Source organism: Sturnus vulgaris, chromosome 8, assembly GCF_052056855.1.
Source record: "Sturnus vulgaris isolate bStuVul1 chromosome 8, bStuVul1.hap1, whole genome shotgun sequence".
In the NCBI taxonomy this organism is placed as follows: domain Eukaryota; kingdom Metazoa; phylum Chordata; class Aves; order Passeriformes; family Sturnidae; genus Sturnus; species Sturnus vulgaris.
This window is the reverse complement of record NC_142250.1, coordinates 29,574,095-29,587,272: the sequence shown is the minus strand read 5'-3', so window position 1 is coordinate 29,587,272 and position 13,178 is coordinate 29,574,095. Positions and strand designations below refer to the sequence as shown.

The following is a 13,178-nucleotide window of genomic DNA, read 5'->3' as shown; positions in this document are numbered from 1 at the left end:
GATGAACAGGGATGAGAGAGGAGTAATAATGTGTTTTGAAGAGGGCAATGTCCACCTGAGCACTATTTTACATGTGGGGAGTACACGAGGATGCAAAGCAGGCACAGAAGAGTTATTAACAGGTTAGCATGAGAAACATAGCGATGGCGGGCTCATCAAAAGTGAAGATGAAGGCTTTGCGTGGCAGTCTCTCTCTCTCCCTCATTCCTATCTGAGTGGATGTATCTGATGTGACACTATGCCCTAGATTTATACTGGGATAAGGAAAACTGGCTTCCTTTCAGCTTTTTGCTGATTCCAGCAGGTGGCTAGATAGAGGGCAAAACCTAGTCATAGGTCACTGTTAAGATCAGTAGTCATGAATCAATTCCCATGATAGTTAAATTATTGAGGCAATGCGGAGAATGTCTAGGCAACAGACAGAGCTTAAGATTTCCTTCTTGACAGTTTTCTGCTTTACAAAATATGCATCTCCTAATTTGCCGAGCTGAGGATAAATATCTGCTAATGCTGCCAGGCTTCATCCTAATTTGTCTGAACTCAGCTCTGTGCCATCACTCAAAGCCAACGGCCAGAGCTCTGATTACACAAGCCAAAGTGCTCAGTTTCGTGCTTGTCTCACCTGAAGTCTGGAAGCTGAACACCCAAATCTTTCTGTGTCTGAGAGCCACAGTGGTAAATGCCACACACCTGGCGAGGATGAGAGGAGAGGATGCCCCAGGAGGTGGCCGGGGCGGTCCCCTGACCTTGTGACAGTGCAGGGCCATCAAGGTGAGGAGCTGAACGTGACTGTGCTGCACAGAGCAAAACCTCCTGAAACCTGGGTCTGGACAAGCCAGGAACTTTGGTTCCAGCACCATCCTATGGTTAGTGACATGAGCTGGTACAGAAACCCAGCACACAAACCACTTCTAAACTTTGTTGGGAGCTGCATGTAAAACTCAGACAGCAGAGCTGACCCTATATCTTGCATTTGTTTCAACGAGTAGCATTTTCCTGTGGATCCTTTTATTCTACATTTATCACCCTCTTACTATGTCTTAGCTGTGGCATCAGTACCACATCCTTTTAACTGAGTTATTTGTTTCCATGTAGAGAAAACAATAACATGTTCAGGGCCAAAATCAGCCTCCAGGGACAGCACAGCAAACTGGCAGAGCCCACAGGGATGCCAAAACCCCAAAAGTACTAAGGCACACGTGAAAATTCAGTGGTCAGCTCCTGCTTAATGTAGGGGAATTTAAAAGTCACCAGATTTTTGTTTTTTGAACATCTTTTGGAAACATTTTATGGCTTAAGTTCAAGGACTTAATATACCTCTCCATTTGCAGTATTTGTAAGGGATTGCAAAGGAATTTAAAAATTAATATAAAAATATGAACTTTATCACAACCCCAGTGATGGAGATTTGTTGGAGTTGCAAGTTTAAATATAAGCCAAATGACCTCAACCTGTCTAAAGGAGAAGCAGAGCCAATAGGAGAAGAGAAACAGCTCATTTACACACAGGTAGATGAAACTATGATATATTGTATCAGCTAAAAGCATATATAAATTAATATTTTTACAGTTTCTATTTAAAAATGGGAATATCACATCAGAATTTAATACACTCAAAATATTCCAACATGCAGTCTCAGCATAGTCAGGCCAGTATTAAAAATCTAGATTGTTTAATGCACTATAATCACTCATTTGTTGCTGAATTATACTTAGGATCTCTTTTCAATCAGCAACACATAGATAAGTATCTTTATATATCTTCATTAAGGGCCTAGTGTGTAATGCTTATCAGTACATATATCAACACTGGAAGATTTAAAAGAGATTCAATAGATGGACTGTAGCCACAACTACATTTCAGGTAAGCAATGTGTTTTCATGATCTTGATGAAAGTGGAATTGCTTTGAATTAGCAGAAAAGAAAGCCCAACTTTAAACAAAACATTGTTAAATTAAGTTTTGGATTTACATCATATATTAAACACCATCCTAAGGTTGCTCTCTTTTTAAAACTAGCTACTGTTCTTAACCAGGTTACATCTACTACGATAATGCAAGACTGGGAGTTAGTCACAGGAGACAGGTTCACTTTCTACATCATTTGGTCTCTGCTTTACTTATATTTTAAATCACAGAAGGTCAGATACTGCTTGATATTCATACACCCTGCACAGCACAAGAAAAGTGCAAAGACCCCTCATGAAACTCTGGCAACTTACAGGCTAATTGTCTGTGGGTGAATTTGACACACATTAAGTCTTTTTATACCAGAACAAGCCCTCACTCCAACAAATATTAAAATCCTGAAAACACTCAGATAAGGACAAAAATGTAAGAAAAAAATAGTCCCACATGCCATCAACTATGCCATCAATAATACAAAATATTTTACACCACTTGCACCTGAGTTGAAGAGTGGGAAAGAGAGGGAGACTCTGTCAGTGCAAGAGAATGATTCATGTGACCACTTTGTCTTAATTACTCAGAACAAGCAGTTTGTTGCTGTTTAGTGAAGAACAAAGATATCAGCGTCCCCTGACAGAAAAATAAATAGCCATCATGGTGGTGAAGATGATGATGACTGCCAGCACAACGATCAAAATCCGGTTTTGGATGATCCTGGAAAAAAGCAGAAGAGACAAAAAAACTGTAGTGAATAAAACAAAACAAATCGAAATAGCAGAATATATATAAAAATTATAAAATGAGGTGCACAAAAAGACTGGAGAAAAGAAAATGCCCATAAATTCAGTATTCTCTCCACCATTCTGTGTATTTTGATTATTTTTTTACTTCTCCCAATTTCCAATGCTTCCAACCATATCTTTATGTAGCTATTAAATCCAACTTTTGTATTCAAGAAAGAAGTAGACTTTTCTGAATTATGGATACATTTATATACATATTAGAATAAATTAAATAAATTATGTTCCAATTTATTAACCTTCTAAGAGCAAATGAAAAAAATAGTGTTCAGTCAGTGCAATCCAAGCAGGGTGGTCTGTAAATATCATTGTATTTTTTAAAACCATTCTGAAATCTTCACAGTGGTTTTAATCTGAAAAGAAACAATTTATTAATTTTCAAGGGATTTTACTATTAAGGAACAAGATTTCAAGGAAACACATGTCAATGAGATACTCACTTGTACTAAAATACCAAGGGAAAAGTACAAAAGATAGTTTTGAAGAAAAGGATGATATAAAGAAGCAAGTGTCAAACTGTGAAGCTTATGTTGTAAAAGCATCTCTTGTCTCTGTAGCATACCTTTACTTATGGTAATAGGCAATGCTACATTTCTATGCAGTATGAAAAAAATGGAGATTAGTGAAAATAAAAAGATGCCAGAAGTAGAAAGTCCTAATATCTTTCAATCATTTATTGGGAGAAATTCCTGCTTCTAAAATCATCACTTCCGATTTTTCCTAAAATTAATAGGTCAATTAAAATTGCTAAATCAAGAAACAGTAGAATTTGAGGCATTTATGGGAAGATTTTGGATTGTAAGAATTCACTGTTTGTTACTCCATTTTCACAGAGAAGGAAGACTATTTTCTCAGGCTCTTCACAAATAGGGACTTTTGTAAAACATATTTGTATATGGACCTTGTCATCAGAATTTGAGAGGTATAGCAAAAAAATCCCAACAACAACAACCAAATGCAATACAAGCACCCCAAGTTACAGATTTTTTTCTCATGCTTCTGCAAAACAAAAAAAAAAAAAACAAAACAAAAAAAGTAAAGTCTTCAAGAACCAAATAATGGTAAGAAGAGGTAAAACTGTGTTTTGTGAAACATCAAACCAAGTACAACTTGAAGACAGGGAGTGTAATGTGTTAAAATGAGCATATTTCACGCAGTGAAAGAGAGAAGAAACTCCAGAGAGCAGAGGGGAGTTTTTCTGGGTAAATGTTTTTCATTTGGATGCGGGTGGATATACATATAAATTATACTGGAAAGTGTAAAGAAAAATGCAGTTTTAACCAACTCCAGCTCTCTCCTCGCTTACCCCCCACCTAAAGGAAAAGCAGTAAATGGATGGATGAAAACTGTCACATCAGACAGACACCCTCCCCTGTGACACTCTAAAAGGACTAGCTCTCTATCCTCCTGACAGGTTACAAAATGATCACATTTGCTGACACGTCTTCCGCAAAACTGCTTTAGTGTTTGTGTCCACTTTCCTAGCAGGAGATGAATGGGCTGCTTTGTCCTCATTTATCACTTAAAGCTGAACTAAGATCTGTCTCGTTTATTTTTCCCTTCCTCACTAGAAAGGCTCAACCACAGCATTAATTCTTCCGCGATGACAGCTAATTCAAACTTAACAGGCAATATTTACTCTGCCAAAAGGATGAGGAGGAGGGAGGGATGTTTCTCACTCTTTTTTTCCCCTAAAAAAAAAAAGTGTAGCAGGCTAACAAAATAAAGCTAATTAAGGGCTTTTGGTTCTTGTTGGTTTGCACTTCAATTTAACACCTGAACTTACAAGCTTCTCTTTTGTGGCGGGGTGTGACATTCTCTGCCAAACACCTGATAACAAACGATTTGCTCAGGCAAATGCATGAAAACCAGAATATATATTTACTCACTCGCCCTCATCACTCCTGAAAGGACACTCAGCAAAATTGAAACTCAGCAGTGAAATAGATTAAAAGCATGAAAACTCTTAAAACATTCAGCCTTAAGTAATACACAGTGCAGCTGGCTTGACAACCATTTTATTTGTGGGATGTGGGCCCCAAGGCATCCATAATGCTAATTTACAAAGGATTAACTGTGAGTGAAACTCGCTTAATCTAACACATAGTTAGGCAAAGGCATACATAACATACTGAGTGTTTAAATCAACTCCTCCTATCTCTGGCCCACCGAAAAAAATCATTGCATCGTCTGAGAAGCAAAACTAAAGAAAAATAAAAAAGAAGCATCAAGTCCCTCAAATGCCTTATTTTTAATACCCTGTCAGTACACACCTGATTGCAAGATTATTTAATCAGTGTCCATGTCTCTAAAATCCTTTTCAAGAAAACACTGAACGAGGCAAGCCACCACCTGTATCTGCTAATTGAAGGTTCACTTACGGTGTGAATCTAGGAAATATATATCAAAGTTCAATTTCTAGGAATCTGAATTAGTCTGCACAGTGCAGCAAAAGAATATCATATTAAAAGGAACAAATTAATCATGAAATAGGATTGATGTTATCAACAGATTCCTACACTGAAGCATTATATACGTTTAATATTCAAGCCCACAGTTAAAGATTAATTTTATATCTTTAAAAAAAGAATAACACTGAGATTTACTGTTTTCCTTTCAAGTGAGCAAGTAAAATTAAACTAACTGCATACTGCCCAAAGGATGGGGCTGGGAGGAGAATGACAGAGCTGTTTGGCAGCAGCAGGACAGTCCTGAGGAGGACTCAGTGGTGCCTGTTGAAATCTGAGTCTGGGAGCTGCTGCTAAGACACAGAACACAAGTTCTGGGTGTCAGCTCATTTCAGATCTCAAAGTCAACAGGCAAGGACGACCCTTCAGAGTAAAGAAAAAAACGAAGAGGAAAGGGGGTTTTGAGTGATCCAAGACAGTCAAGCCAGCTCACAGTTGTAGAACAATGGTTGGCATTGGCAGGACCCATCTGTAGGGAAGCCTATAGTACTGTCACAGCCAGACACTGCCAGTGGGTATTGCTCTAGGCAAAGCATCAAGGAATTTAAGTGGGGGAGGGAGTGATAATACCAAAGGAGAAGAAAATGGGGCCTAACACTCACTACAAAAAAATCCCAAAGGCTAACATGCTCACAAGAAGCAGATGATAGTCTTTTATCTCTATTACACCTTAAATTCAACAAAATCTGGTGAATGAGGAAGCCCAGATTTTTCTTTGAAAATGCAAAGCATGTTTACAGGGTAAATAATTTAGGAAAGAATATATACTTGAAAGAAGACACCCATTGAAACATCCATGGCTAAAATGCCTGAAGGCAAAAACTTGTGCATTTGCATGCTGCATTTTATTAAGTTAGCACACTGTAGCTTTAAAAGAATGCATGGCCAAATTAAGAGGAATGTGTGACTGAAACATCAAGGATTCCTCAAGTTTACATTATGAATCACAGTGCTGTTGATATGATATGAATTAACCATTTAGCTGATGCAGCTTAGGCACTGAATTCACACCAAGTTCTGCTGGAGCCCTGCGCGGGAGCTCGTTAACAGCCAATGTCTACTGTTCCTTTCATACCCGAGCCTCTAGGAGCACAAGGGCTCATTCTACTTTGAGTTAGAAGAGACGAAAAATCTGTGCTTTTAAACCAAGCTCCATCTAGTTTATTATGGACAGCAGCCCGAAATATTTGGTGCAAAACCACACAGAAGCCGCAACTAAAGCAGACGCAAGGGTGATGTTAACTGACGCACTGGAAGAGCACTCCGGACTAACAGCACTGAAAGCACATCCCTCTCCTCTTGAGTCTCCTTCTACTCCACCTTTCCAGATGTCTGACCCTTTATCCTGGCTTCTGGTCACAGTAATCTCCAACCACTGCAGTGCTGGACGGTGCCTCCAGCCAGTGCCAAATTGAGGACACCATCCGCTTTTGAGGATCACCTCCCTGCTGCACAGGGCAAGCACCGCTCTGCAGAACAGGTCCCACATGCACTACTGAACACTGATGTTCCTGGAAATTCTGTTCCCCTCACTGCTGCCCCGGCAGGAATGGTGCTGCCTTTCCACATTTCAAACCCCCAAAGGATTCCCGCCCGTCCGTGGCTTCACACACACACACTCACACAATGGCTCTAACTCTGTTTGTGCCATGTTTAGCTCTGCTCCCTATAAACACAAAGCAGTTCCCCAAGAAGCTTTTGCAAACCTTACATTAAGGATGCCAACCGTGTTTAAACCTTTTTATAAAACTGCATTCATTAGCAGGGGAGTGCACGACATCTATATGGGTTCAGCCTGATGTCTTGCACATGTCTTAGTGCCTGATTGACCAGCATTGAATAATGATGCCTTGCCATTAAGCACTGACGGTACAATAACAATTGTCATGAAAATTAGCAATCACGGTAACATGTTAACAAAATGCAGGATATAAACGAACCAGTGCAGACTCCGGGTGCATAAAGAGTGTGTCCTTAACTTAAGGACTACAAATAAAATACTGCAAAAATTTCCTACAGAAGCTCAACTCTGACACTGATACAAATAAAAAAAAAAAAACAAACCAAACAAATGGCTTGGGGGATCAGTTAGAACACATTCATTACAACACAGGGCTTTATTCTTAAAGGAGGCATCTTGAAAAATAGTGTCCTCAAGAACACAGACTGATTGATGACAGAGCACTGTCCAACAGTGTTTCACTGTAATATGTATTTCTGATTTAACTAGAAGTGATTCCTATCAGTTTACTGGACAGTAAAGCTTGTTCTCTGTACACAAAATCACATCATAAATGGTCACTTTGAACATTTGGCTGTTGCATTTTTTGTGCCCTTTTATTTCTGATTGGCAGTTTTTGCTAACATGAAAGAATATAGGAGCATGCAAATCAGTGGCAAGTGATTTTTAAGTGTCCAATATTCATGTGCAAATCAGCAGATTCAAACACCAAGTGTGGGTCTAGTCACATAGGCAAAAACATACCAGGGAAAATTAAGTGTGCATTCAAAGTAATAAAGCTACACTCACATAGCTTCTGGACAGACACAATTATTACTATATATAAGGACATCCTTGTTATGATGAGTTTTCAAATGGAAGCACTAAACCCCACACAGGGGAATAAAATGTTATGATTGGTAAAGCAAAACCTTAAATACATAATGATAAATCTCAAGTTCAGGGTATCTGGGGGCTGGTCAATCATTCCCATCTTCAGGTTTAAGAAGGCTTTTCTTAAATAAAAGCAATTGAAGAGACAAACTGTGGCAAAAACATAAAGACATGGCAACCTACTGTAATAAAAGAGTAAGAGAACCCTGCCTAGTAGAATTACAGCTGGCTGGAAGTATCTCACTTAAGACATTTTTCATCATTAACGACTGAAATTAGCAAACAGAAATACCAGTGGAAAAAAATATCTGCACAACTTGCATGACTCCTTGGCCTTCTTCTAGCTGACCATGGAAAAAAGTGAGGAATTTGGAAAACACTCAAGTTTTTTTCCTCTTCCCCACCACAAACTCTGAAAATAACTCCAAGTCTTTATGTTCTCAAGCCAGAAGACCTACTTACATTGTAATTGACATTGTATATTTAGATGTGAAAAGGCTTTGGGGATGGTGGAGAGGGGATGGGACTCCCCATGGCTTACTGGGGACAAAAAGGCAACACTTCCTGAGGTCCACCTTCAGTCTGCAGATTGTTTCTTCTGTTCCCAGAAGAAATCTCTTTCATGTTTTCTGAATTCCTTCCCAAAGGTGCCTCTTTGTAAGAACTGGGGGAAATCCATTAAAAAATGCTAAAAACAGAGCAGATAACGAAATGAAACCCTCAAAAACAGAGGGCTGGAGAATAAGAAAGGATAGGCATTTTCTAGCAGGTTTTCTAGCAGGGTTTATTGAAAGAGTCAGGTCATACAGGGTGCCTAAGGTTTTGTTGATAGGGCTGAGGAATTGTGCTGTGCTATGTCCTCTAGCTTTAAAGTTCAGTCTTAAGGACTGAGGCTGTGTACTTGTAATGACATGGATACCAATCTCTAGTTATAATATTACACTGAAACCACATCAATGTGTTTCCACCTGGGCCCTGAATGAAAGAATGAGTCATGTAATAACAGGTGCAGGGAAGTAGTCACACTATCCCACTTTAAACATCTAAATTATATCTAGATAATCTCTCCCAGCTCCCTGTATATAAGCTCAAATCCTGCTCTGAACTGCCCTCTCTTTCTCCTGGCCATATATGTACCCAAGGAGTGCTGGTCAGCTAAGTTAGCTGGCTAGGTTAGGTGCCTACAACATAGGAATTAATAACTCTAAAAGCTTGAACATGAGACCCAAGCAAGACAGCTTGATTTTTTTTTAAAGCAATTTTTGAAGGCAAAATTACATAGGAAGGTGTTAGCATATTGTAAAGTGTGTGTAATCTGCCATTAATCAGAAATACTGCAGAGATGAAACTCACCAGTGAAGCAGAAGATGCTAATCAATAATTACCCAGTAAAGACCTTGATCTATCATCTCCTTTTAATGGATCCTATATTTGCACATTAAATTTTGACCAGAAGCAAATATACTTTTCCTTTGACAGTTTTTCTGGAGGATTAAAAGAAAGGATATCCCTCTCTTGGCTGAATGCCTGCTGAAACACATTGGCCTTCCTTGACTCAACAATGTTTTTACCTTGTTGTGCCATCTTCTGACAATCTTGTCATAAGGATTAAAACTGAAAATTATTTTCATTATATCTGATAGCTAAAATACTTACAGAGAGATTTAATTCATAATAGAAATCTTGTAACACGTTCCAAATGAACATCATTGGAGTATAATGTTATTTGGTAGCCATCAGGGTTATCATGGCTTGCATGAGCCTTCTGGCAGTCTCAGGAACTGAAAATTATACCCAGATGATCAGATCAGTGGGGTTGTGTGTGGGGAGTGCGAGGGGACTGAATGGCCTAGGAAGGAGAGAGATTTACAGGAATGATTGGAAATCAAATGTGTTAACAGGGAAAGCTTGATCGAGGACCTCAGACATGTGGGACTAAAGGTCAAAACACAAAATGGAAGGGCACTGAAAATCTTGTACTAGCCAGATTTATTCATTGCTTATTTCTAAAACACATGGGAAGGCATTTCTGGAGGATGAAAACTATCCTTCTGCTCCTGAGAGACCCTGACATGGAACTTTCTCTCCACGGTTTTGATGCAGCTTCAGCTTTCTCCCGTCTCCATGTCCACTCCTTCCACAGAGGGAATCAATTAGGCTATGAGTGTCACCAGGAGGCACAGTGGGGCTCCTGGGGCCATGGAAACTCACCAACCAAAACGGGAGAGGGACTAACTCATTTCATACAAAGCACAGGCAACACAGATCCCTTTGGCAAGCCTAAATGACCATCACATGCACTGTGGCAACTGCCAGTGGAAGGAGTCAAGGTTGCCTTAATCTCCAACCAGCCTTTCTCAGGGTACTGAAGTATCAAGAAGAACAAATCACACATTTAGTCACCTGAGCATGACTAAGAACCATAGGCCTTAGCAAACATTACAAGAGCTTTAGCAAGAGCTCTGAGGGAGGGTGGATAGCCCAGCTGTCGGTGCAGTGGCATTCTTCAGCACGCTGGGTACATGAAACCCTGGTCCCCAAACAGTTAATAGGGAAAAAAAAAAAGCCCCAACCCCCTCGTCAGCACTCAAAGCTAAAGCAATTATTTCTCCAGCAGAAGAAATGTATGCAAGCTATAAAATGACAAGAACGTACATGATCTCATATTGGCTTTTATGATAAATATAGTTAAATTTACATTCTGTGCAATTTAAAGAAAACAAAAATGTCAACACTCTGCATCTTATCAACTTCCATAATCATTAGAAGCCACTAAAAGATATATCTTAAACAGATGAAAGGAAGTAATGTCTTTCACCATGCCTCAATTTAATTAATGACTAATCTAAGGTTTTAGGTGTGACAAAGCTGGAGACTGGACACACACACACTCTTCTTGCATTATTTTCTTCTTATTACACCATATTTGACTGGGCATCTTTTTGTATGGCAAGTTTCCCACAATTGTCTTAACAATGTTGACCTCTTTTGTAAAAACCTGAAGGCATCTGCAGCAATTGCTCCTGAAGATGTGCTATCCAAAATGTTACCATTTCATGGCACTTCCTGAATGATAGAATAGAATTTTTTTGGTATATATTCATTTTTTTTTCAAATGCTATAAAAGAGAGGAAAACAATCATGGCTAAGGCCATTTGTGAGATGGCATTAAAAGAGCCTACTCTGAGACAGATAAAAATAATGAGAATCTTTCTGTCAAGAAGGATTTAGAAAATATCACTAGCATTATTAAAATTTAATTTTTTACTGTGCTTTTTGGTTCCCCCTTTTCCAGTGATAATGAGCAGGACTGCACACCTCCACAATGCTAGTACTTGTTTTGAGCAATAAATTCAGCCTTCCAGTCTGAAGACATTTCAGACAACAATTTTGACTGCTATAGGCTTATTTTTCAACCTTTTCTGTGCTTTGAGTCTTCCTATAAAAACCAGTTCATAAGCTAATTTTCCACAAGGCCAGTGGAACAAATAAAAATCAATTTTTGCCCAACCGGTTCAGAGAAAACCTGGGAACAGTGAAGACAGAACAGTGAAAAATAAAAAGAATCAATGTATTCACAAATGGTTTACCTGATAGAGAACTATCAAATTAGTTGTCAGGAGATGCTTGCCACTATGAAAGTATTTTCTTTTCAGCATGTTACAGTATTTCTATTAGGGGAGCAGAGAAGCCTCTACTTTGTCATGACCTCAGACACCTCGGATTAACAACCACGTCAAGACTCCAAATATTGGGTAAAACCACAGGGTAAAAGTCACAGTGCCAGAGCCCCTTGCAGGTCTTGCAGCCAGAGGGACCTGCAGGCACAACTGGCTTAGGGTGGGTGTAAATCTTCATGATCTCCTGGAAGGAGCAGAGATCCCTGTCTCAGTGAAGGCAGGGAGACATTCACCACCTCAGGCCACCTTGTCAAGAGGAATTTGGTCCATCAAGAGGGGGAAAAAAATCATAAAAAGCACTGCCCAGATTTCCCCCCTCTGTTAAAACCCCAAGTGTTCAGGAGCACACTGAAGACTAAGCTGTTTAATCTCTTGGACAGCAGAACACAAATTTCTCCAAAGATGGGAATGCCGTTCGTAGACTTCAAAACTTTCAGAATCCCAAGGACAACTCTGGGCACAGGCTTCAATATTGTGGCCCAATCCATTTCACCATCTTCTCCACTAATTGGGCAAGTATTCCCAAAACTGCCATACTGAGATAGGTGCTCATGCCTGTCTGTCTGCAGCCAGAAAAATATGTCTGGAAAATTGATTGAAAAACAGAATATGCTTTTTAATACAAATTAACCATCAGTGCTGTGGAAATAAAACAAATTTATAATTTACAAGCTTAAATATTAAGGAGGCTATTTTTAAGTACCTATAATCTTCACTCTGGTATGTAGCATTTGACACACTCCTTTATTTTTATGAGTTGGCATTAGAATGTGACTCATTTTAACAGAAAAAAAAAAGGATTAACTATGTTACTCTGAAGTAAAGCTGCATATTACCTATTTAAAATATTGTAACACATCATGGAGACACCATTTCTAGGGCCAAACAAAACATTACCCAATGAAGAAATGGCATGAAATATAAAATATTCAGCAGAGGAAGGGTATTTGGAGCTAAGCAGTTTCACTGCCAATAAACAGCATCATAATAAACAGTGTGCATGTAGGAAAAAAAAATATGCCTGTTCTTCACTATTTGAAATGTAACACCTTAGTGTGGGAAACTAATGAAGATACTACTCTTCCACTAAGCACATGCAGGGAAAAACTAAAACCACCACACATTTTGATTCTGAATCTCTTACAACTGATGCTAATTTGCTTATGATATCTGCCTGATTTAGAGCTAATCTTCTGTAAATTAACTCCTAATGCTGTCTGAAATAATCCTCTTAATGCTGGTCTGTCTTGAGTACTTTATATCAAACACCATGAAATACACAAGCACACACAAGGCGTTCAGCATCTGTAGTGCTGCTCAAGAGTATTTGCTGTGCCATGAAGGCACAAGCACGGTGCTCTGGGGCCCTGGGGCAGCTTGGGGATGGCTCTGGTTGTCCCCTTGGAAGGGGGGACAACCCAACTTCCTCCAGGGCTGTGTCCCATCACCTCCTGGCCACCAGGGAGAAGAGGAGGCTCTTTGTCACCTGACAAAATGGTGCAGGGAGGTACAGCTCCATGCTCCAGAGCTCCCAGCTCCAGCAGCACATGATAATGAGGAAAAGTAAACTGCTCAGGCTTTGAGATTTCTGAGCAACGAGATCTGTGTTAAACAGCGCTAATTATCAGCTGGAAGCCTAATCTGATAACGGGTTTGAGAAGGCTGAGACAGACCATTTTGTTTCTTCAGTGGAGGAAAATATTTTTAAG

General features: G+C 39.4%; 1 protein-coding gene across 4 annotated transcripts in view; it reads right to left on the bottom strand.

Moving 5' to 3' along the window:
* Nucleotides 1–1,509: 1,509 nt before the first annotated feature.
* Nucleotides 1,510–13,178, bottom strand: part of VTI1A (vesicle transport through interaction with t-SNAREs 1A) — a 258,318-nt gene continuing 246,649 nt past the window's right edge. For all 4 annotated transcript variants that reach the window (XM_088169337.1, XM_014872501.2, XM_088169338.1 and 1 more), the window contains one exon: nt 1,510–2,621. Coding sequence is in view for 2 of the 4 variants with exons in the window: in XM_014872501.2 (XP_014727987.1) it covers nt 2,528–2,621 (94 nt within the window). In the remaining 2 variants the exon portion in view is untranslated. The remainder of the gene's footprint in view (nt 2,622–13,178) is intronic.